This window comes from Loxodonta africana, chromosome 13, assembly GCF_030014295.1.
Source record: "Loxodonta africana isolate mLoxAfr1 chromosome 13, mLoxAfr1.hap2, whole genome shotgun sequence".
Taxonomy (NCBI): domain Eukaryota; kingdom Metazoa; phylum Chordata; class Mammalia; order Proboscidea; family Elephantidae; genus Loxodonta; species Loxodonta africana.
Genome location: NC_087354.1, coordinates 46,578,237 through 46,604,717, shown reverse-complemented (window position 1 = coordinate 46,604,717; position 26,481 = coordinate 46,578,237). Strand labels below are relative to the sequence as shown.

The following is a 26,481-nucleotide window of genomic DNA, read 5'->3' as shown; positions in this document are numbered from 1 at the left end:
CAGAGCATAAGCATACTGTTACTAGAAGGTTACTTCAATAAGGACACTTTAGAAAGCAGGTTTTAATGCTTACAGATTTAAAAACTCGTGGAGTCAGTGGAGTGGGAAGTGGAAGGTAAGTTCACAGGACAGTAGGCCAAAAAGAAAAGCTAAAGGGAGGCATATACTGGGTAGCACAAGGAACAATAGAGTGAAAATTAAAAATGCAGTATCCACATTAAACTATGCACCAGAGCAGCAATAGAGAGCAGATTAGAAGTTTCAGGAAATTGAATCAGTAATATGAAATACAAGCTTGAGAAGCTCTCTCAGAATGCATAGGAAAGGGGAAGAAGAGATGGAAAAAGATAATAGGCATGAATGATACAATAATGCGTATAGATAATTGTCATTTCTTGAAGAGACTAGAACAAATTGAACAGGAGCAATTATTAAACACACTATAGATGAAAACTTCTGACCAGGAGGATGACCTGAGCCTGCAACTCAAATAGGCTTATTGCCAAATATCAGGAAAATTTAGTGAAAAGAGACCAAACAACTGAACCTATCCTGGTGAAATTTTGTACTTTCCTGGAGTTAAAAAAAAAAGTCATCCGGCGTCTACCCGTTGCCGTTGAGTCAGTTCCAACTCATAGTGACCCTATAGGACAGAGTAGAACTGCCCCATAGGGTTTCCAAGGAGCGCCTGGTGGATTTGAACTGCCAGCCTTTTGGTTAGCAGCCGTAACACTTAACCACTGTGCCACCAGGGTTTCCATCAGGCATCTAGGCAGGGGTAAAACAAGCATATAGAAGTTATTTACAAAGGAAGAGAAGGCAGGTTACCCTTACGTTGTTCCTACAATTAAACCGCAGGAGACAGCTGCACAGTGTACAGAGTTCTGAGGAGGAACAATTTAAAAAAAAAATTTTTTTTTCTTTTTTTTTTTTTTGCAGTGTATAGAGTTCTGAGGAGGAACAATTTGGACCCCCAAAATTCTTTGTCCAGCCATGTTGCTTGCCTAAGAAACAAGACACATTTTCAATGCTGCATGTGTTCAAAGTATATACCACTCACTTCCAAAAGGTTGGCAGTTTGAATCCACCAGCCATTCCTTGGAAACCCTACGGGGCTGTTCTACTCTGTCCTATAGGGTTGCTTTGAGTCAGAATCGACTTGACAGCAATGGGTTTGGTTTTTGGTTTTCCCTTTCTAGAAGAATTACTTGAAAACATACTCCAGCTGACTGAGAGATTCTTCAGTATACAGGCAAAAGCCAGAACTTGAAATTTTTCCCCAGATATTAGTGCTTGACTGCTAACCAAAAGGTCAGTGGTTCGAACCCACCAGCTGCTCTGTGAGAGAAAAGACCTGGCAATCAGCTCCAGTAAACATTATAGCTTAGGAAACCCTATGGGGCAGTTCTCCTCCCTTCTGTAGGGGTGCTGTGAGTTGGAATCAGCTTGACAGCACTGATAATTTTCATTCTGAGGATAATTATAGATAATCTGTGTCCAAAATTCTATGTCCTTGCCAGAAATTTAAGTAGAAAAAAAAAGTTAAAACCTTTCTGTTCCCCCTTTTTTGGCATAGATAGTAAAAAGATAATCATTGAACAAAAATATTTTTATCTTAAAATGTCTTTGTTTTTTTACACCCTAACTTGTCATACTTGTATGTTAGTCACTCTCCTTGTGTATACTGCCACCTTGGGGTTTTTAGGGTGTCAGTACCTTATTTTCAGAGCCTCAAATTAACATGGACTGGTGAAACTGTTGAGCTCCATTTCTATCTCTGGAGAAAGGTTTTTGTCAACAAGCTATACCAGATCATAATCATTATTAGCAGAAATAAAGGATTGTGATACATTTGTAAGCCATTACTGGATTTGCACCAATGGAGGAGGGTTATCCTATTTTCAAAGCTTAATTACCCTAAATTACCTGGAGACCAGGTAAATTTATTGGATTAAATTTATTGGATTATGTATACATAAATTATGATTCATTTCTACTCCTTTCTAATACAGCAAAACCTGTGAGAGCCGGAAATCAATGGGACTGCCTTGTTTTTCCAGGTCTCACAAGTTTTCCGCCTCTGACAGGGTCCAGTCCTACCACTTTTCTGTCACTCTCTATTAGTGGAAAATGTCTGCATTTTCTATCTCTGACAGGTTTCCACCTTACATAGTCTCTGGCTTTCACAGGTTTTACTGTATTAATATGGCATGTAACTAGAATGTTGCATTTGAAGAAAACTAAAAAATCTCAACAGCTTCAGAAATGCTAATAAACATTTAGAGCAACTAGGTGACTTCTCCTAAAATTGTATTTTATCTGTGTGAACTTTTAATTCAAGATCAAAATTTTACGTTGTCTGAAACAAGACCTGTTAATGTCTAAATTCAGCTCACAATCTGTAACCTGTTCTAAATTAAAATCTCTCTGGGGAGGGGCAGTATTCAGCTTCTGAAATAGAGTATTTATCTGCCCATTCAAAGGTACCTTCTGACGTGTTAATCAGAGCACATGGGAGTCACACTAAAAAACTTGAATTTAAATCCCTTTCTTAACACTAGGTATGTGAACCATCGACCAATCATATGACCTATGGTAAATTACTTAACATCACTAAACCTCAGTTTAGTTGTTTAGGTTCTCGTCTTGGCTTTGTCCCTGTCCACTCTTCTCGACCGAATCTCTAGAAGGCTGTTACCCCTTAGTCTCCTCGTCTGTAAAATGTGAATAATGTAATATACTATGGATCCCCACCTCAGTTTCTTTGGGATGTTTGCCTAGAAATGTAATCTAATTGAAGCATGTTAAGCCACTTGTCTCAAGGATGATTTTAACATTGTTATTAAAAATAAAATGGACTAGCAAAATTGCCTTCCCGTTTTGACTTGTCATTAGTGTGAGTCAAAAGAATTCCACTTTTACATTCCTCGAAGGGTCCTGAGCACCAAAAATATTAGGCAGTTCTCCTTTGAGTTGGCTCTATCGCTGAATGCTTAACCCTGTGTCTGTAAAATATAAATCTTGGTCTATCAAGAAGTAAACAGGCAGAGAATTACTCACAGCAGTAACTAAACTGTAAACCTGTTTTAAAGAGTTGGCCAACATACAGCATCACAAGCCATATTCTCTTGTGTCAGCTATGTTCATTTTTATTTGGATTGTGATTTCAGAATACCCAAATTTGGGAAAGAAAACAAATTTGTCTAGTTCAAATGTCTGTTGTTTAAAAAATTGCATACTTACCAACATTCTTTCATCCTATTTCATTCAACAAATCCTTATTGAATGCTTACTGTGAGCCAGGCACACTTCCAGGCACTTGGAGTCCAGTAGTGATCCAGGAGAAGCAAAATCCCAGCCCTTGTGAAATCAATTCTCGTGGATGGAGATAGATAGTAGTCCAACTTGGTACTATATCAGATGGTGATGAATGCTATGAGGAAAAGTAAAACCGAGGAAGGGCCTCGAAAGTGATGGGCTGAGAATTGCTATTTTAAATCAGGTGGTCAAGGAAGGCTTCTCTGATAAATGGACGTTTAAGCAGAGATCTGAATGAAGGAAGGGGGCAAGCCATGGAGGTATCTGGAGAAATAGAGTTCCAGGTTGAGGGAGTGGCAAGTTCAAATACCCTAATAAGGGAACGTGTTTGCCTGTCAGTCTCCTACCCATTCTACCTTGAAGCCTTCCTTAACACCTCTTCCCTACAATGGGAGAGTTAAGGGCTTGCCTCTCTGTGTTGAATAGCATATTCTGCATATCGTTATTATGCTTCTTGTCCTGCGGCATTATGGTATTTTATGCCTTTGTCTCCAACTAAACTGTCCTATATGGACACAGATAGTGCCTCACTTGCCACATAGTAGTTGCTGAATTAATGCTTGTTGAATCAATCATTTTGACTATTTATTGAACAATGACTATTCCTTCTTTTTAGTTGTTGTTGTTAGTTGCTTTCAGTAGTTTCTGACTCACCGTGACCCTGTGTACAACAGAATGAAACGCTGCCCGGTCCTGCGCTATCCTCACAATCGGCCCATTGTTGTAGCCACTGTATCAATCCATCTCGTCAAGGGCCTTTTTGCTGACCCTCTACTTTACCAAGCATGATGTCCTTCTCCAGGGACTGGTCCCTTCTGATAACATGTCCAAAGTATATATGATGAAGTGTTGCCATCCTTGCTTCTAAGGAGCATCCTGACTGTACTTCTTCCTAGACAGATTTGTTCCTTCTTCTGGCACTCAATACTCATCACTAACACCATAATTCAAATGGATCAGCTCTTCTTCAGTCTTCCTTATTCATTGCCCAGCTTTCACGTGCATATGATGCGATTGAAAACACCATGGCTTGGGTCAGGCACATCTTAGTGCTCAAAGTGACATCTTTGGTTTTTAACACCTTAAAGAAGTCTTTGCAGCAGATTTGCCTAATGCAATACAGTGTTTGATTTCTTGACTGTTGCTTCCATGGGCATTTAGTTATTACCAAAGGATTTTAAGAAACATTAATTATTAGATATGTAAATAGAGGAAATAATGATCAAACAAGCCTTGGTCTACACTATTCAGAGGAAAGAAATATGTTCATAATCAAATATTGGGGCTATTTTCAGTTTTCTACATTACTGACTTACCAAAAGGACTACTAACAAAGTTGTCTAAAATCAAATTTAGAGCCATGGTCAGAATGAAGCTAGTATGCCTGAGAAGAAATACCGTATGTTTAATGTAAATAATCAGGACTTAGACATTATATTTAATGTTTCTGCCATTAAATATAAGGGTTAGAAATGATTTTAAAAATTATCCCTGTTTAAAAGAATCATTTTGAAGAACAAGTTGTATAAAACTTAAGTACCATAGATCCCTGTTAGGTTATGTACTGGGTGGGTGGCGTCAGGAAGTCAGTGCTGTGGTGGAACGCTACTGAGGAGGCGCGTTGCCGTGTTAGACAGGACGTTAGACCAGGAATGGGAGGCTCGGGCTCTGCCCCCTGCTCTGCTGCCTATTAGCTTCGGTGAGTTAAACGGAACTGCTTAGCCTTGGTTTTCAGACCTATAAAATAGGGATAATATCTCCATCGTCTCCATTGTAAGGTTGTTTTGTAGGTTAGAGTAAATAATATTAAAAATAGTTTCAAAACTAAAACATTGCATACAATGGAATATTATAAAAGAGATATGAAGCACTGAGACTTGCTGTAGTACAACATGGATGATACATATAAAAGAGAATGAAGTATTGATAATTGCTTCAACATGGGTGAACCTCAGAAACACGCTAAGTGAAAGAAGCTAGTCGCAAAAGAGCATATGTTGTATGATACCATTTGAAACAGGCAAATATGTACAGAAATAGTAGATTAGTGGCTTCTTGGGCTGAGGAGTAGGAGAGAGGACCTTGCGGGGGTGGGAGGTGGGGAGTGACTGCTAATGGGTACACGTTTCTTTTTAGGGTGCTGAAACTGTTCTTAGATTATGGTTGTACAACTCCGTAAATACACTAAAAACCATTGAACAGTGTAATTTGAATGGTTGAATTTTTTCGTACATAAATTATATCTTAATTGTTGTGAGGTGAGGTCGAGTCAGTTCCGGCTCATAGCGACCCTGTGTACCACAGAACGAAACACTGCCCAGTCCTGCTCTGTGCTCACAATCATTATGCTTGAGCCAGTTGTTGCAGCCACTGTGTCAATCAATCTTGTTGAGGGTCTTCCTCTTTTCCGCTGATCCTGTACATCACCAAGCGTAACGTCCTTCTCCAGGGACTAATCCCTCCTGACAACATATCCAAAGTATGTAAGACGCAGCCTCACCATTCTTGCTTCTAAGAAGCAGTCTGGTTGTACTTCTTCCAAGACAAATTTGTTGGTTCTTTTGGCAGTCCATGGTATATTCAATATTCTTCATCAATACCATAATTCAAAGGTGTCAGTTCTTCTTTGGTCTTCCTTATTTATTGTCCAGCTTTTACATGCATGTGATGTGATTGAAAATATCATGGCTTGGTCAGGCACACCTTACTCTTCAAGGTGACATCTTTTCAGCACTTTAAAGAGGTTTGTTGCAGCAGATTTGCCCAATGCAATGCATCTTTTCATTTCTTGACTGCCGCTTCCATGGGTGTTGATTGTGAATCCAAGTACAATGAAATCCTTAACAACTTCAGCCTTTCTCTGTTTATCATGATGTTGCTCATTGGTCCAGTTGTGAGGATTTTCGTTTTCTTTATGTCGAGGTGTAATCCATACTGAAGGCTGTGGTCTTTGATCTTCATCAGCAAGTGCTTCAAGTTCTCTTCACTTTTAGCAAGCGAGGTTGTGTCATCTGCATAATGCAGGTTGTTAATGAGTCTTCCTCCAAACCTAATGCCCCTTTCTTCATATAGTCCAGTTTCCCATATTATTTGCTCAGCATACAGATTAAACAGGCATGGTGAAAGGATACAACCCTGACGTACACCTTTCCTGAATTTAAACCATGCAGTATCCCCTTATTCTGTTTGAATCGACTGTCTCTTGATCTATGTTCAGGTTCCTCATGACACAATTAAGTGTCCTGGAATTCCCATTCTTCTCAATGTATATCTTAATAAAACTGTTTAAAAAACAAAACTAAAGCACTATAGAAATGTATGCACTATTCATGTTACAGTTGTTATTTTATACAAAGGTTCATATCAGAATCAGTTCGCTCTATGCCCACCGGAATAAAATTAGACCTGAGACTCTGACCTCTTAATTTTTTTAAGTCCTTTTGCTTGCTATTTCTCTTCACGGCCTCTTCCACCCCCAACTAGGGATTCATAATGAATAGCCCAGCATTGTCTTCTACCATTAGATATACTAGGAATGACAGGGCATCGTAAGAAAGTCATTTTCCTTTTTAGATACTGTGTATTCTCTCTCAGCAAACACTTCATTCCCTCCCTCACTATAGTCATTGTGCAGGGTTCTAGGAATACACAAATGTACACTGGCTCTTGCCATCATGAAGCCCCTAGTCTAGTTGTGGACAGTAGGAAAAGAACACTCAAGGTTACATGCAGGGTCTAGATACAAGTCTGTCTGATCCCAATTTCTCCACTGTTGCTCTTGTCTCCATACTTTTTAATACAGAAAATAGATGAAAGCAAAATTTATCTGGCTGAAGAGGGCCTCAGAGGCCTGGGGCTCCATTCACTACATTTCTCTCCTTCCCTTTGAAAGACCCTAGGATTCTGTTGGAACACAATTTGAAAACCTGTGATCTAAATCAATAGCTAAGGAACCAGAGGGCTAGGCCAGGGGTTCTCAAATTATGGTCCTCAATTAACATCTTCAGTATGACTTGAGAAGTCATTAAAAGTGAAAATTCTGGGGTCACTACTCCAGACCTACTGAATCAGAAATTCCATTGGTGGGGCCTAGTAATCTGCTGTAGTAAGCCTTCAGTGGGATTCTCATGCTGAGCTTGAGAACCACTGAGCTGAAGTATTTAATTGAATAACTTGTCTAAGATCATAATTTAGAGCCATGATTCCCAAACTGTGTGCTGGGATGTCCCAAGGTTTTACAGAGAACTCAGAGGGGTGCTACCAACACATTTACATTTTGGAAGGAAACACAGTGATACTTGACATCTCTTGAACATCAGCATCGAACATCAACATTGCGTGAACTACTGGCTGGAGGTAGTTAACAGTTTCAGTATTAGCTTCATGATACTGTATCTTTGCAAATCTGGGTTTTCTGCGGTTGCTATGAGAAGAAGCAAGTACCAGTGTGGAATAGGAAATGAGGTTAATGGTGACCAATCTGATTCCAGAGTTTGAGAAGTTACGCAGTGCCCAACACATTCCATTAATAATTAAGAATGTAATGAAAACTTTTTTTTTATTTCAGTTTGTGTATTATTTTTTGAAAACAGCTACTAAATTGTTACTTGTTGTTTGCCACCAACTACTTAGTAATTGTAACTATTAGGTATTCTTTTGGCTAGAGATATCATGAAAAATTACTGAGACACCAAGGGGGTTACCAGCCCAGAAAGTTTGGGAAGCTCTGCTTTAGAGGATTATGCTAACTAAGCATTTTACCGAAGGTTGTAAGACAACCGCTTATCTTTTCTTTGTCTGTGTTGAGAAGTTTGAATTAGTCATTTTAAATCTGATTAGATTATATACAATTAATAAAATTGTCTTAGCATGGTTGTTCAACATAAAAAATAAAAAACTTTATCCTATGAAATTTCAACAATACATCTTTCTTCTTGCCTCCATAGGTATGGTCTGAATATGCGTTGCTTGGCAGCTCGAGTCAACTATAAGACTTTGATTATCATCTGTGCACTCTTCACTTTGGTCACAGTACTTCTGTGGAATAAGTGTTCCAGCGACAAAGCAATCCAGTTTCCACGACACTTGAGTAGTGGCTTCAGAGATGGATTAGAGAAAAGAGCAGCAGCATCTGAGAGTAACAACTATGTGAACCACATGGCCAAACAGTCTGAGGAAGCTTTCCCTCAGGAACAGCAGAAAGCGCCCCCTGTTGTGGGGGGCTTCAATGGCAATGGGGGAAGCAAGGTGTTAGGGCTCAAGTATGAGGAAATTGACTGTCTCATAAATGACGAGCATACAATTAAAGGGAGACGTGAGGGGAATGAAGTCTTTCTTCCATTCACTTGGGTAGAAAAATACTTTGACGTTTATGGAAAGGTGGTTCAGTATGATGGCTACGATCGGTTTGAGTTCTCTCATAGCTATTCCAAAGTCTATGCACAGAGAGCCCCTTATCACCCTGATGGTGTGTTTATGTCCTTTGAAGGCTACAACGTGGAAGTCCGAGACAGAGTCAAGTGCATAAGTGGGGTTGAAGGTTGGTATCTGTCTGATTATGTTGAAGAATAAGAAAATGTTTGTTTTAATTATACAGCAAGTACATAGCTTACTGTCAAGAGGCCTTTCATCACTCTAATGTAGCAGGGAGGAACGGGCTAAATCTGAGCCTAGGGCTTCTCTGTAGATGGTGTGGTTGAAGGCCTGCAATAAGGTCATACTTGATCAAGTAGGATTATTCAGTTAACCTGCCTCAGAATCTAAAATTATCACCAGCAAGGTCAAGACACAGCATTCCCAGAAATTTCATGTTAAAAATAAACAGTTATTATCCTCTGAGAAGAGACGGGAAAGGGAAAGAGACCATTCAATGAGCCCATCAATATACCAAAGCAGTCTTTTTACTAGATTAGCCAGGTTCCATCCCTGGAGGGAGATTTAAAGTCCTACAGGACAAGACAATATATAGCTACCATCTACTGTGAACCAATGACTGAACCCATATAGTCCATTACAGACTGTCTTGCCGTGTATGCCATTCTTTCATGGTCTTTAAAACCTGGGGCAGAGGGGGTTTCTTATGGGCATTATCAGTACATTTTGGAATTAGCATTTCAGACCTCGGGTTGATCAGAAAGCCAAGTTGAATTTGACTTTCAAGTACATCATTTAAAATGGGGAAATAACTTAGGTGTGTGTTGATAAGTACAAATGTTACATAAAATTTCAGAGTTTTATTTTCTAGATAGACCAAAGCTCTGTGGTAACTATCTGTGTATCTAAATTTGTAAAATTTGAGGGTATAAAACAGGATTACAAAACATGGCATCTGTAGCTATGATCAAAAGTAACACACACATAAAAAGTCAGTCCTTAAAAATATTTTATAGCAGTGCATTGCTGTCTATAAACAAATAATGAATGAGTGAATGAATACTTAATTTTGTTTTCTATATCTGGTTAATTTGGTAGTGGTTTTTAGTAATTATGAAAACAATGTGAAAAGGAAACATTCCCCAGAAGTAAAACAGTGGGGAGTGGTGTTCAGAATAGGCTTGTAAATGTCTTTGCATGATTATTCATTTTGTTTCTCTATTTTACAGGTGTACCATTGTCTACGCAATGGGGACCTCAAGGCTATTTCTACCCAATCCAGATTGCACAGTATGGGTTAAGTCATTACAGCAAGAATCTAACTGAGAAACCCCCTCACATAGAGGTATATGAAACAGCAGAAGACAAGGACAAGAACAGCAAGCCAAACGACTGGGCTGTGCCAAAGGGCTGCTTTATGGCTAGCGTGGCTGATAGGTCTAGATTCACCAACGTTAAACAGTTTATTGCTCCCGGTGAGTTACGTATTTTATATGTCTGCTAATTTTATGTTGATTTATAGCACTTGATACTCCTTTGAAATTTTTAATATGGTTTTTAAAAAACACATTAGCAGACCTTTTATATTAAGCGTATAGAGAAACAAATGGTGTCAACCAAGCAAAATCCCTAAAGAAGGAACAGGTAAAAAACTCAAGGTTATAAAGAAGGAACAGGTAAAAAACTCAAGGTTATAAAAAAGGAATATTTACTGTGTGAAGAGCCAAGCCATAGATTGAACGTTAAGATCCGGGTGAACGCATGGTGTATACTGGTGTCCCCCTCCAAGGATCTCTATCCCCCAGGAATGAAATCCCTCAATTTAATATTTCAGTTCAATATTTATTCTTTAATTTTTAAACAATTCTGCGTTAAGGCAGAAATTTTTCTTTCTGGAGGAAGCCATCCTTTCCTTTGCCTATTTTTTACTAGTAGCTTTTGTTTTTTCAGGATAAAATAGCATTACCAAAACTAAGTCTGTTTCCCATATTGAATTTGGTTAATGTACAAGATTGTCTCAAACTTCATATAAAACCATTTTCATTAATAAAATCATTTATAAAATCAAATTAACTTTATGCAACATTTCCTCTTTTACTAAGACAGTCTCATTAATTAGGATGTAATGCATTTTTCTCCTCTAATCAATATCCATGAGAATTAATGAGGCCATTACTTAAAAAGACAATGAAATGATTTCAGTTAGCACCTTGGGTGTAATTCTCTATGGAGAGATGTTGTCAAGAACAGAACCCGGTCCTCCTCCCATCAACCTTGCAGTTGGTATATAAAAAGAGTAGAAAGGTTATAAGACCTCTTCTGTATTCTCCCCTTGTCCTTTATTGATGACTGTGTAACTCACAGACCTTGAAAGCCACAATACAAATCTAGTCATGCTAGATGGCCTTAAGTAATGGATTTACGAGTGCTTAATGCAGTGCAAATAATGGGTGACCTTTAGTTTTTATTCTGTGGCTAGAACTTCTTTGCTCCCATGGCATTCTGTGATATTCCAGTACACAGAACATCTCTGCTTATTGTAAAACTGTAGGCTTGCTGGGTGAGAAGGTACATGTGTACATTTAGGAATATTTAGCTTGTCATACCTGAGTAGTTACTGCAGCAGGAGATGGTTACACTAATTAAGCAAAAGAACATTTGATTTTGGGTGTACTCAAGGAGCTTATTTTTATACTAATTAATAATATTGTCTGGATTAAGGCAGAAAACAGCAGCCCTCGTCTTGATCTCAAGTACCTGGAAAGTATTCTAGAATAACCTTTTGATCTCTATCCTATTTAGAGCAACAGATTTGATTGTGTACTTTGGGTGCCCCAAGTAATATAAAAATAGGTGTGGACATACCGATAGGGGAATCCTTGCCTTAGCTCTTCATTCTGCAGCTAGTAGCTAGAGGTAAGGCAACCTCTGAGGTGGTTTTCAGCACATGGAAAACTTTGGCTGTGACAGTGACTCTGCAGTGTGACATTAGCTACTCGGGTCGAGACTCCCTGTTGGTAGGCACGGCAGGTGCTGGCTGTGAATGGGTGCTTACGTTTGTATGCTGAATGTGCCTGGGGCTGCATCTGATAAACAAAGAGCAGAGAGGGTAAGCTAGAGTTGTTGCTAGAAGAGCGTTGTTTTTATTGAAGCATAGGTATGGGAGATGGGGCTGTTTTTTAGAGGATTTGGGCCTCATGGTGGATAAATTGAGAGAATCATTGTTGTGAAGAAGGAATTGGGACTTAGCCATAAGCGAGGTGAGGCTCAGGAGAACCAGGACCTGAATGCTGTTGACCTTGAATTTTCTGCCTGAAGGGAACAAAATTGTCTAGGGACAAGAACACAACGTGGGTCTGTAGCATATTTTTTACTGTATTATTTGTTGGGTAATGTTTTGTTTCTTCTGCTAATTTTAAAATTGAATGCATTGAAACTTTATACCTGTCCTCTTAAATTAACTTTCACTTTCCTGAAGCACCTTCTTCTCTTGGTTTCCATGTCCTTACCTTCTCCTATCTCTGTGGCTATTCTTTCTCAGGCTTCTTGTGAGCCTGTCTTCCTCAGCTTGACCCTTATCTTTCAGTGTTCTGCAAGGATGTGATTAGAGTCTCTTCTCATTCCACACAGTAAGTTTGTTGATTAAATGAATGAATGCAAATGCTTTGTATTATGTGTAAAAACACTGATTTAAAGGCTGTTCTTAAATGTTTATCACCTTTTCTTCCCTAAAGTACATATACCAAAAATAAACAGATAACAGCCACTCCTGGGAATAACTGCTTAGAGAGAGGAGGGGGTCCTAGATTTCAAACAATAGAAAACCCACAACTTTCTATTAGTAGATTTAAAATAGCAGTCTCCAGATAACTTAAGACCTTCCAGTAGAGCTCAGCACCTTGCCTGGTATATTTCCAGACTGGTTGCTACAACTGCAATCGCATCCATTTGCCACTGTTCACATCCTCGTGAGTGATGCTGGCAGCTATCGACCCTCTCTGTACATCTATAAAATAGGAGTTAAGAGGCCTGTCTCATAAGACCGTTGTGAAGACTATGATTGTTGGTTGGTTAATTTAAACTGGGGATTATGGCTTCCCTGTCGCTTCTCCTGTATGGCTCAGTAACCCCCTGGTGATGTTAAGGTTTTAGGAAAATTAGTAGTTTTGAAAAAAGGCTACATCTCATGGTATCATCCATTACTGATTTCTTTGGACTGATCTGTTTTATTGATGATATACAAGGTGATTGATTGGACCATATAGTTTCATCAGATTTATATACGTAAGGTGAAAATTAGAATGGAATTCTGGAAGGAAAATGGGTACTTCTTCAGCATCCTCTAATTTGGATTTCTAAAGATGGATCACTGTTATCCAGGTTGGTGAGAATTGGTGTCATAGTTAATAATATTGTCTGATAAATGAGGCATTACCCTACGAATAAAAAAATAAGTAGCACTCAGTCTGCTCTGCTGAATATAATTTAATCTTGGGCGATTCCTAAGTCAGTTCACAGTCCTGCAGTGTTTCAGGGATGTTGTACTGAACATCAGCTTCCACGTTTCTCAAAGATGCAGAGGAATGGCTGGTTTACGGAGAGCTTGCATATTGACATTTTGCCAGATAAAATGGGTTTTTCCTGTATTGGAAGTATACTTCTGAAATCATTTTTAAAAAGTCATCCGAAGCATCATTTGATGAATAAGTCTATCAAAGACGTTCTCATTCTTGATTCAGTTTCCATAACTGTTCTGTCAATGAAGTAATTAAGAGCCTTGGGCCAAATAATGCACACAGTGGTACAATCCAGTGTTACAAGAGTTAAACTCCAAGCTGATCACACTATATAGACTATCATCAGTTCACATTTCCTGTCAAGCTCCTGGTGGCACACTAAGTATTTCCTCAACGGCTCCTCAAAGCAGCTCTGTTTGATTATTCTCATGGGGATTCCATTTCCAGTATCATTTATCTTTTTCGCAGTCTTTGAACTTGGGTCCAGGAAACGTGGCTTTTGGCCATGGGCAAATGATTGAACTTTGCAACACCTCTATTTCCTTAGCTCTAGAATGGAAATGGTGATTTCCCCCCCAGCCTCAGAGGGTTGCTGTGAGAATCAAATGAGATGATGCATGTGAATGTATTTTGAAAATTTAAGCTCTGTGAAGATGAAGATATTCCTATTGACCTTTAGTATTTTAAAATGTGTACCACATGTATTTTTGTTGTTGCTGCTGCTGCTGTTTGTGTTTAATATGCTCAGTTTCTTTTCTTGGTAGATCTAAACTAGCAGTGTTCAGGAAGTCGTCTTTATGAGAGTCAGTCGTCATCGCACTGTGGATACGCAAGAGAAATAAGAGAAATTTTGTATTTGATCATTTCCCAGATAAAATTAGCTTTTACTGTTTTATCAGCCTCCAAAGCCAGTGACTTCAGAATAATAATAATAATCACTACCATTCTGTACTACATGCCAGGTTATTACTTTTTTTTTTTTTTTTTTACCCTTATGATTACCTTGCCAGATATTCTCTCTCCTTAATATGTGAAGAAACTGAGGCTCGAAGAGGTAACTCTTGCTGGAGACCTCAGAGCTAATAAGTGGTAGAGCAAGAATTCAAATCTAACTTTTTTTTTTTACTCTAAAGCATATGCTTTGTCCTCTAGTATCCCTAGCTTTTTGTTTAATACATAAGCTCATTGCTTAATTTCTAGAAATTTTATTCCTAACTTCATGAATATCTAAACCTATCATTTTCAGCATCAAATAGTGATTAAGAGCATGGACCCTGGAACCAGGCTACACAACCTGGGTCCAGATATCAGCTCCACCACTTACTCTCTTTGTACATTAGGCAAGTTGTTTAACTTCTCCTTGTCTCAGCAACTCACCCATAAAATGGGAATAATAATAGCACCTTCCTCTTATAATTGATAGGAGGATTACATGGGTTAATACGTGTGAAACACTTAGAACAGTGCCTTGTTAGTTGGCGTGGAGTTGGCTCTGCCTCGTGGAGACCTTGTGTATAACAGAAGGAAACCTTGCCTGGTCCTGTGCCGTCTTCATGATCGTTGGTATGTTTGAGTCTGTTTTTGCGGCTACTATGTCATTCCATTTCATTGAGGATTTCCCTCCTTTTCATTAGCGCTCTACTTTACAAATGTGATGTCATTTTCTAGCAATTGGTCTTTTCTAATGACATTTCCAAAGTAAGCCATTCAAAGTCTCACCATCCTCACCTCTAAGGAACATTCTGATTGTATTTCTTCTAAGACTGATGTGTCCGTTCTTTTGGCAGCCTGTGGTATGTATAGTCAGTAATCTTTGCTAACACCACAGTTCGAATGCATCAATTATCCTTCTGTATTCCTTTTCCTTATCCAACTTTCTCATGCATATGAAGCCATTAAAAAGACCACGGCTTGGGTCAGGCACACCTTAGTCATCAAAGTGGCGTCTTTGCTCTTAGAAACTTTGAAGAAGTCTTTTGTAGCAATTTGCCCAATGTATTATTACATCATTTGGTTTCTCAACTGCTGCTTCCATGGATGCTGATTGTTAATCCAAGTAGAATGAAATCAGTGACAGCTTCAGCTTCAATTATGATCATGTCCTGGGTCCAGTTGTGAGAATTTCCACTTCTTTGATGTTCAGGTATAACCCATACTAAAGGTTTTAGTCTTTGACCTTCATCAGTAAGTGCTTCAAGTCGTTTTCATTTTCTGCAAGCAAGGTTCTGTCATCCAAATATTGCAGGTTGCTAATGAGTCTTTCTCCAGTCCTGATGCCACGTTCTTCTTAATTCTGACTTCTTAGATTTTTTTTTTTAGATTATTTGTTCGGCATGCAGATTAAATAAGTAAGGTGAAAGGATACAACCCTGCCACACACCCTTCCAATTTTAAACCACGCCGTATCCCTTCGTCCTGTTCAACAACTGCCTTTTGATCCATGTTTTGGTTCTGTATGAGCACAGTTAAGTCTTCTAGAATCCCCATTCTTCATAATGTTAATCTGTAATTTGTTATGATCCACACAGTTGAATGCATTCACATAGTCGATAAAACACAGGTAAACATCTCTCTGGTATCCTCTGCTTTCAGAAAAATGCCTCTAATGTCGGCAGTGATATCCCATATTCCACATAATCCAGCTTGAATTTCTGGCCGTTCCCTGCCAATGTATGGCTGCATACACTAGATTATCTTCAGCAAAATTTTGCCAGCACGTGATATTAATGATAATGTTTGATCATTTCTACATTCCATTTCATCACCTTTCTTTGGAACAGGCACAGATATGGATCTCTTGCAGTCGGTTGGCCAGGTAGCTATCTTCCGAATTTCTTGACATAAAAGAGTAAGTGCTACCAGTGTTGCATCTGTTTGTTGAAGCATCTCAGGTGGTATTCAGCCGATTCCTGGAGCCTTGTTTTTCATCAACGCCTTCAGTGCAGTTTGGATTTCGTCCTTCAGTACCAGGGATTCTTGATTATACGCTACTTCCTGAAATGGTTAAATATCAATCAGATCTTTTTGGTTCTGTGACTCTGCGTTCCTTTCATCATCTTTTGATGCTTCCTGCATCACTCAATTTTTTTGCCCCTAGAGTCCTTCAGTATTGCAACTCAAGGCTTGAATTTTCAGTTCTTTCAACTTGAGAAATGCTGAGCGTGTTCTTCTCTTGTGGTTTTCTAACTCCAAGTCTTCGCATATTTCATTATAATGCTTTACTTGTCTTCTCAAGCCACCTTTGAAATCTTCTATTCAGTACTTTTACTTCATCACTTCTTCCAATCGCTTTAGTTACTCTGTGCTTAAGAGCAATTGTCAGAGTCTTTTCTGACATCCATTTTGGTCTTTTCCTTATTTCCTGTCTTTTTAATGACTTCATGTATGATGTCTTTGATTTCTTCCCACAACTCTTCTGGTCTTTGGTCATTATTGTTCAGTGTATCAAGTCTGTTTTTGAGATGGTCTCTAAATCCAGATGGAATGATTCAAGATCGTACTTTGGCTCTCATGTACTTGCTTTGATTTTCTTCAGCTTCAGCTTGATCTTGCACATGAGCAATTGATAGTCTATTCCACAGTCAGCCCCTGGCTTTATCTTGACTGATAATATTGAGCTTCTCTATCATCTCTTTCCACAGATGTAGTCAGTTTGATTTCCTGTCTAATCCATCCAGCGAGATCCACATTGTCATGGATTGAATTGTGTCCCCCCAGTATATGTGTCAACTTGGTTAGGCCATGAATCCCAGTATTGTGTGGTTGTCCTCCATTTTGTGATTGCAATTTTCCTATGTGTTGTAAATCCTAATCTCTGCCTGTGGTTAACAAGGCAAGATTAGATTATGTTAAAGAGGATTAAGGTGGGATTGTAACACCCTTACTAAAGTCACATCCCTGATCCAATGTAGTTTCCCTGGGGTGTGGCCCGCACCACCTTTTATCTTAGAAGAGATAAAAGGAAAGGGAAGTGAGCAGAGAGTGGGGGACCTCATACCACTAAGAAAGCAGCACTGGGAGCAGAGCGCATCCTTTGGACCCAGGGTTCCTGTGCAGAGAAGCTCCTAGTCAGGGGAAGGTTGATGAGAAGGACCTTCCTCCAGAGCCGACAGAGAGAGAAAGCCTTACCCTGGAGCTAACACTCTGAATTTGGACTTACTAGCCTACTAGACTGTGAGAAAATAGATTTCTGTTAAAGCCATCCATTTATGGTATTTCCGCTATAGCAGCACTAAATGACTAAGACACACATGTATAGTCATTGTTTATGTTGAAGAAAATATATTTCTGGTAAGTCATTGGTCTTGCAGTGTTCTGTCAGGCGATCTCCAGCATTGTTCCTATCACCAAGGCTGTATTTTCCAACTACGGATCCTTCATTTTTGTTTCCAGCTTTTGCATTCCAATCACCAGTAATGATCAAAGCACATTTGATCAATTTCAGATCTCAGCAGTTCATGAAAATTTTCTATTTCTTCATCTTTGGCTTTCATGGTTTGTGCATAAATATGAATAATCGTTGTATTAACTGGTCTTGTTTGTAGGCATTTGCACTTTACTGACAGAGTAGTGCTTCAGGATAGCTCTTGAGGTGTTCTTTTTCATGATGAATACAACACCGTTTCTCTTCAGTTTGTCGTTCCCGGCATAGTAGACCATGGGGCTTTTGGATTCAGAATGGCCAATGTCAGTCCATTCCAGCTTGCTTATGCCTAAGGATATCAGTCTTCAAGTGTTACATTTCATTTTTGGTGGCTTCCAATTTTCCTCGATTCATGCTTTGTATATTCCCTGTTCCAATGACTGATGGGTGTTTGCAGCTGATACTTCTCATTCTGAGTCATGCCACATCAGCAGGGGAAAGTCCTGATGGCTTTACTCTACGCGATCATTAAGGCGCTCTTCCCACCCGTATTTTGAGTGCCTTCCGATCTGGGGGCACAGCTTCCGGCGCTCTATCGAGCCATATGCTGTTCTATCCATAGAGCTTTCATTGGTTAGTTTTAGGAAGTAGGTCACCAGGCCTTTCTTCCTGTTCTGCCTTAGTATGGAATTTCTGCTGAAACCCATCCACCATGGGTGACCCTGTTAGGATTTGAAATACCAGTAGTGTAGCTTACGGCATAGTAACAACACTCAAGCCACCACAGCACAGCGTACTGACAGAAGGGTGGTGGAGAACAGTGCCTAACACACAGTAAATGCAGATTGAATGTTAACTAAATAATCAATTTAAAATCCATGAGTAACCAGTCTTTCCTTCTAACCTTTCTCTTGTAATAGTATGTGTTAAGCCAGCTGTTAGGTTTTTTGTTTTTTGTTTTTTTTGCAGAGTGAATATACTAGAACAGTCATTGACTGTTGATCAGCCAGCATTAGATCTAGAAAAGGCAGTTTGGTTAACAATCTCTTAGCCATTTGCTCTTAACCCAGGCAAGGCAAAAGGTGAGAGCCTCGGCCTAATGCTCACAGGCCATCATGAACTCACCAAGTCTGTCATTTGTTTATGGTTAATTTAATTATATAATAATAGTAATGATCTGACACGCAGAAAACTGAAGTGTTAACTTTGGATAGTCAGTGGTTATCAAGGATGAATTAGAATTCAATTTTATACATGAAAGAGCTTCTATTCTAACTGGTGTTTTCTTGCTGTATTTCCCCTACAGAAACCAGTGATGGTGTGTCTCTGCAACTGGGGAACACGAAAGATTTTATTATCTCATTTGATCTCAAGTTCTTGACAAATGGGAGTGTGTCTGTGGTTCTAGAGACCACAGAAAAGAATCAGCTCTTCACTGTACATTATGTCTCAAATACCCAGCTAATTGCTTTTAAAGAAAGAGACATATACTATGGCATTGGACCCAGAACTTCATGGAGCACAGTTACCAGGGACTTGGTTACTGACCTCAGGAAAGGTGTGGGCCTTTCCAACACAAAAGCTGTCAAGCCAACCAAAATAATGCCCAGGAAGGTGGTTAGGTTGATTGCAAAAGGAAAAGGATTCCTGGACAACATTACCATCTCTACCACAGCACACATGGCCGCATTTTTCGCTGCCAGTGATTGGCTGGTGAGGAACCAGGATGAGAAAGGTGGCTGGCCAATTATGGTAACCCGGAAGTTAGGGGAAGGTTTCAAGTCTTTAGAGCCAGGGTGGTACTCTGCGATGGCCCAAGGGCAAGCCATTTCCACATTAGTCAGGGCCTACCTGTTAACAAAAGACCATGTATTCCTTAATTCAGCTTTAAGGGCAACAGCCCCTTACAAGTTTCTGTCAGAGCAGCATGGAGTTAAAGCTGTGTTTATGAATAAACATGACTGGTATGAAGAATATCCAACCACACCTAGCTCTTTTGTTTTAAATGGCTTTATGTATTCTTTAATTGGGTTGTATGACTTAAAGGAAACCGCAGGGGAAAAACTGGGGCAAGAAGCGAGGGCCTTGTATGAGCGCGGCATGGAATCCCTTAAAGCCATGCTGCCCTTGTACGACACTGGCTCAGGAACCATCTACGACCTCCGTCACTTCATGCTCGGCATTGCTCCCAACCTGGCCCGCTGGGACTATCATACCACCCACATCAATCAGCTGCAGCTACTCAGTACCATTGACGAGTCCCCAGTCTTCAAAGAATTTGTCAAGAGGTGGAAAAGCTACCTGAAAGGCAGCAGGGCAAAGCACAACTAGAGCTCACAACCAAAGTCCTCTCTCAGCCTCTGCTGCCCCAGAAGCCTCGGGGCTTTCTCTCAGCAAAGCATTGTTGCGTTTTAAACAGTTGTATGCTGGGGTTTTGTGGATTACATCAAAGTGATAAGTGATCCTTAAATCCATTCTTCTGAGATAATTGCATTCCATGGTTTGGGGGTTTAGAAATGTAGGTGGCATTTAGAGCAGAAAAGTGGTCAGTCAATTGGCCGAACAAAGGTGTTTTCCTTTACCTTGCTTCTCACTCTCTGTGATTCCGCAGCTAGTCCAGTCACTCTCAGTGGAAAGATAATGGCGAGTAGCCATACTGGCCAACTGTCTAGCCCGTACCTGACAACTTAGTACGGAGCCCTTTTAAAATGTGACTATTTATGTTGCAGACTTTAAAAAAGTAATGTGCTGTGATACAGTAAATACGTACTTGTAGCCTGGATAGTGGACTGTGCAACTTTTTAAAAAGACGTTTCTTTTCTATAGATTAATTTCTTGGGGACAAATGAACATTTGTGGCATTTGTTCAATTTGTTATATATATGGAGAGTATTTTGAATTTATGGTTTTTTTAAAATGTTGTGTAAGTTAAAAACACAACCAGTGTTCAGGCTTTGCGATCATGTAACGTAAGCACAACTAAAACGAAACGTGTGAGACTGCACAAGGAATTACAAAGATGTCTGTTTTATGAAACTTGACCTACAATCAGTAAAGGGTCGATACTCATCCTGCCCTTTCCCCGCCCTGTTGTGATGGCTTGTTTTTGTCATCGTCTAGAATTCTGTATTTCCTCTCAGACTACACTTGAGAGCCCTGTCCACTGCGGTGTGCCATTATTTGGTAGGGTTTATTACAAGCCAAAATGCGGGAAGGAGCTAATAATTTTGATAAACCCTTTACCGCTGCCCTTTGATGATTTTTTTTTTCCCTTTTAAAGAAAAATACTAAGTCAGATATTACACACAAAAATCATAGCAGGGTTTTTTCCTGCTTTGATTGTTCTTGGTCATCAGCTTTCCAAACCCTTGACCCTGTGTGTTGTTTTTCCTTTGCAGCTGTGATTTTCAGTTGTTCCAGCTACTGGATAGAAGGGGCGCTACTGCAGCGGCTGTGTGTGTGTGATCAGACCATTGTGTAGGTCACACATCCTACTATACCTCACGGAAATAGGGTTCATAGCCCTCATACCATGGGCAGTGTCTGCAGTAGGGCTTCGGGCATTGAGTTAAAACTGAGGGGATTGGTTTTGCTCTGGCTTTTGCTTTAATGTATGACAGTGTGGTAAACCCACACTATGACTTCTACAGATTAACTTCTACATGAGATCCCACACTTAGGGCACTGAGTCTGACACACACAACGCAGTTACCTTTGACCTGTATCAGTGCACACCTGGAGCCAGGGGCTTGCTTGCCTGCACACGATTTAGAATCAGAAGGGGGAAAAACAAGGGACAGGAGCAAGGAAGATATGAATCTATACTGAAGACACTATTAAACTAGCCATAGAAAAGTAAGCTTCAGCTCCCAATTTCTGTGACCACAACTTTTTATTTGCCCACAACAAAATAGTTGTGAATTATAGATTCTTCCCTCACTTTTGCCCTATGTAGCTCTTGTACATTAGATGGCTCATCAGGAGTATCAAGACTCCCTTTTTTTCGTAAAATTTCAAGGCCAACATTCAAAGATAAACTTTCTCCAGTCTGAGAATCCTTTTTCTTCATTGTAATTGTTTTGTTCTTGTTTCAGTGGTCCATTCTTCTGCTTTGTGTTTGCACACTGGTACTCGGATTAGGGGGCTCAGTGAGAAGAGTCTGGTACTGCTTCTGTGACAAATACCAGTGCCTTAACAATGCGGCCGTCCTTGTCCACTGAAGCCGGAGAGGCAGGTTGGTCTAGAAACGGCATTGCTCTTTCACCGTTGATGGTGTCGCACTGCCTGCCACATTGCAGCAGCAACTTGATTTTTCTCATGACCCTGGAATTTTCTAGAGGGTGAGATGAGCCTAGAGCAGCATTGTCAGTACAAACCAGTGGTTCTCGAACTTTAGGGTGCCTCAGAATCACCTGGGGAGCTTATGGAAATGCAGATCCCGGATACCAGGTGTGTCTGGCCCGAGCCCTGATGACCCGTCCTTTCCAGGTGCCTCAGGTGTTTCTGCTGCAGAGGGTCTAGGCAGGGTGGCAGGGCGGGGTGGGGGGGGGGCTGTGGGTAAGCCTGGAGGAACGCTGCCCTAGACTGCCCATTGCATTTTTGCTCCTAAACACCTACGGCTTTCTTAGGTTTTAAATCATAAAATGTTTACTTATTCTGAGCTTAGAATGGGGACGGTATTTTACATTTTTATTGTTTTTTCCACATTTTTCTTTGTTTCAAGATTATAAGTTTTAGGCATTTTTGTTTGTTTTCTCCACCTACCTTGACTTAGCTTTGATGTTAAGTCTATTGCCACTTCAGTTGTAAAACCAGCCAGAAGTTTCTGGATAAAGGTTAAGTTTGATCCTTGAGGAGTTATTGTACATAAAGGCTTCATCCAAGAACCATCCAGTGCACGTCAGCACACGCAGTGTGGCACCCAAGCACAACTCTCCAGACGTGGCCGTCCTTTTTCTTGGTCAGCGTGAAAACTTTCACTGAAAGCTGCTATTTTTATCCTCCTTGTAATTGTTTCTCTTGTTCTCCTCCATTGTACATGTGGGTTTTATACCATGTGTTAAATATGCAATAAAGTGTTTACTGGATGCCCTTCTGAAGGGTAGTCCTTTGTAAAGCTGAACAGACTTTGCAGTTTAAGCACAATGTGCACATGTTAGTTTTATATACAGCAAAACTTGATTTTTTGCAGATGGAAAGGTATTTTGTTTCTATTCAAAGTAAATGGATTGTTTGTGCTTAAAGTAAAGCTGCTTTATAAAATTGTAAAATAAAATTTTTATCTTGAAAGGAATATACCTGGACATTTCTCTTTCTTCTCTCATCGTTCTAAGATTATTTGAGCCTAGCAAGGACATTTCTTCCTGTCCAACCTCTAACAACTAATGAGACAACAGATGTTAATAAAGGCCTGACAGGCCCTCTAGGATACAGTGGGCCTTCACCCTAAGGAGCTCTGATCCACAGGGGGGAACACGGTGTACACCAAGGCCTGACAGGCCCTCTACGATACAGTGGGCCTTCACCCTAAGGAGCTCTGATCCACAGGGGGGAACACAGTGTACACCAAGGCCTGACAGGCCCTCTACGATACAGTGGGCCTTCACCCTAAGGAGCTCTGATCCACAGGGGGGAACACGGTGTACACTAAACAGTGTCAGAAAAATAAAATGCTGAAGTGTGTGATCGGTTCTATATTTGCCTCTTTAGCAGAACAATAAACATTATGTAATCTTTATTTAATCTTTCTTCCCCCTAAGAAGCTTCTCAGAGAGTAATGATTTGGCTCCCAAATACATGTAAACCCAGCGAACAATGTGGCTTCATGTTATGTTTTGTTGCACATGAATTTATGGGTTATAAACATTCTACAACATTTGTGTAGTGGGATTCCAATTGATCACCTGTCAAGTTCTTGCATCTGATGAGTGCACAGATTTTGACAGGCACTGGATTCTTGGCAGCTAATCCTTCCCCACTGTCTTCAGTTAGGAAACAGCTAGAAGGTTGCAAGCAGTCCTGGTCAGGATGAGGTCTTGCTTTGATTTTGCTGTTTGTAGCCAAGCTGTTAATACATTGGTCATTCTGTTTTAACACACTGAACATCACATATTTGTGTCCCCATTAACTTTGAGAGGCAACAGACCCCCTTGCTACTACAAGAGGACTAAATTCAATCATCTGATGAGTTCCCCCTTCCTGAGAATCCCTGTTCGTATCCACAGGGCTCTGACAATACACCACATCAATACCATAACTTCTACAGATTGGAAACGTGAGACCTCATACTTTCAGGACACCATCTGTGGGCTATGTGACCTTGCCTCCTCTGGTCATGCGTGATTACACCAGGCCTGAGTCATTCAAGCTGGGCCAATCAGTTTCTTCCCCCCGGAACCCAAAATTGAGTTGAATTTTTAAAAAAGAAGAAGCAAATACACGGTAAAAAGCAGATATGAGAGAATTTTGACAGTGCTCCAGGCCCTGGAGCCGGTGCATTTCTGAGGCCAGTTGCATTCCTTTCGGGTTCCCTGAGATACCACTGTATCCTTAGGATAAATCCCCTATTTGTGCTTAAATTGGCTGAATTTAATATCTGTTACTTGGAAGCAATGAGCTGTAATTAATAACACAATGTCTCCATTACAGAGAAAAACACAGTATAAATTCTACATTTTCCTCCAACCTGGACCACTCTTCATCCTAAGTGCACAGAAACTGAACTAGCTAGAGTTGCATTTAATTTGATGATAATCAGCCAAAGTCAAAGCTTGGAGATCATTAGGGGACATTATTAGTTGGGTAGAAATCTAGATGTGGAACTCAGGAAACAGGGCCCCCCAGCTCTGTCATTACTATCATCAGTATTCTTCATCCCATGGTCTTCAATTGCCTCATAATACAGTCCAATAAATCATTAGAGAACTAACTGATCTTAAAGTTTTTTTTTAATAAACTAACAAAAGGTTACCACTAAAACAGCAGTGTTAAAAAATATAGACACCCCATACCTCACACCATACATGAAAATAAACTGTGTCAATGACCTAAACGTAAGAACTAAAACCATAAAACTCTTAGAAGACAACATGGGGTAATACTTTGGGATCTAGTTTTTGACAGTGGGTTCTTAGATATGACACCAATAACACAAGCAACAAAGGCAAAAGAAATCAAATGGACTACATGAAAATTACGAACTTTTGTGCACCAAAGGACTTCACCAAGCAAGTGAAGAGGCAGCCTACAGAATGAGAGAAAATATTTGCTAACCATATATCTGATAAGGGTTTAATATCTGGAATATATAAGGAATTTGTACAACTCAACAATAAAAAAGAACCCAACTAAAATATGGGCAAAGGGCTTAAATAGGCATTTCTCAAAGCTTTACAAATGGCCAATAAGCACATGAAAAGATGCTCAATGTCATTCACCATTACGAAAATGAAAATCAAAACCACAATGAAATGCCGCTTAACATCCACTAGGATAACTGTTAGGAAAAACAGAAAAATAACAAGTGTGAAGAAGCCATGAAGAAATTGGAACCTTCATCCATTGCTCGTGGGAATTTAAAATGGTGCAGCTGCTGTGGAAAAACAGTTTGGTGGCTCCTCATAAAATTAAACAGTTACTATGTTTTGTGGTTGTTAGGCACCTTCCAGTCAATTCCAACTCATAGCCACCCAATGTGACAGGGTAAAACTGCCCTATACGGTTTCCTAGGCTGTAGTTTTACAGAAGCAGATTGGTACGTCTTTCTCCCATGGATCGGCTGGTGAGTTTGAACTTTTTGGTTAATATCTGAGCACTTAATCATATGAATCGGCAATTCCACTCCTAGGCATACACCGAAAGGCTTGAAAGCAGGGACTTGTACTGTGAATAATGTTCACTGCAGCACTGTTCACAATAGCCAAAAGGTGGCAACAACCCAAGTGTCCATCCACAGATGAGTAGATAAAATGCGGTGCACACATACAATGGAATATCATTCACCCATAAAGAGAAATACTACGATGTTGATGAACCTTGAAAACATTATGCTGAGTGAATGAAATAAGTCAGACACGAAAGCACAAATACTGTCTGATATCACTCATGAAAGATTTCCTAGAATAGGAAGTGCATAGGGACAAAGTTTATCACTGGTTTAGACAGGCCCGTAAAACAAAACGAGACTAAAGGGGCACGCCAGCCCAAAGGCAAGGACTACAAGGCAGGAGGGGACAGGAAAGCTGGTAATAGGGAACTCAAGGTCAAGAAGGGAGAGTGTTGACATGTCGTGGGGTTCTTAACCAATGTCATGAAACAATTTGTACGCTAACTGTAATGAGAAGCTAGTTTGTTCTGTAAACCTTCATCTAAAGAACAATAAAAAAAATAAATAAAAGTTTATCAGTGCTACTAGGGGATGGAGGAAAGGGGGAATGGGGTTTCTATTTGGGGTGATAAATTTTTTTTTTTGGAAATGGATAGTGGCAATGGTTGTACAGCATGACAAATGTAACTAATGTCACTGAATTGTACACTTAAGACTCATTGAAACAGCAATTTTTTTGTGATACATATTTTACCACAATTAAAAAAAGAAAATGCTAAGTTGGGAGAGATGTATACACACCAACACCAGCTGCTAGATTTTTATTCCCATGTGCCATTTCCAGCAGCGCATTCTGAATGGAGAACTAAATGTTGTCTCAGTTATCCACTGCTGCTAAGAAATACCACAAGTGGATGGCTTTAACAAACAAATTCATTTTCTCACAGTTTAGGAGACTAGAAGCCCGACTTCAGGGCGCTGGCTCTAGGGGAAGGCTTTCTCTCTCTGTCAGCTCTGGAGGAAGGCCCTTGTCTCTTCTGAGCTTCTGCTCCTGGATGGCCTTCATGTGGCTTGGCATCTCTCTT

The 26,481-nt window shown here is 39.9% G+C and overlaps 1 protein-coding gene across 2 annotated transcripts in view; it reads left to right on the top strand.

Annotated features, from left to right (window-relative positions):
• Positions 1 to 20,846, top strand: part of GLCE (glucuronic acid epimerase) — a 105,446-nt gene extending 84,600 nt beyond the window's left edge. For both annotated transcript variants that reach the window (XM_003413804.4, XM_064267331.1), the window contains exons 2-4: positions 8,265 to 8,857; positions 9,921 to 10,166; positions 18,878 to 20,846. In XM_003413804.4, coding sequence (XP_003413852.1) covers positions 8,278 to 8,857; positions 9,921 to 10,166; positions 18,878 to 19,902 — 1,851 coding nt within the window. In that variant the 5' untranslated portion in view covers positions 8,265 to 8,277 and the 3' untranslated portion in view covers positions 19,903 to 20,846. The remainder of the gene's footprint in view (positions 1 to 8,264; positions 8,858 to 9,920; positions 10,167 to 18,877) is intronic.
• Positions 20,847 to 26,481: the final 5,635 nt, after the last annotated feature.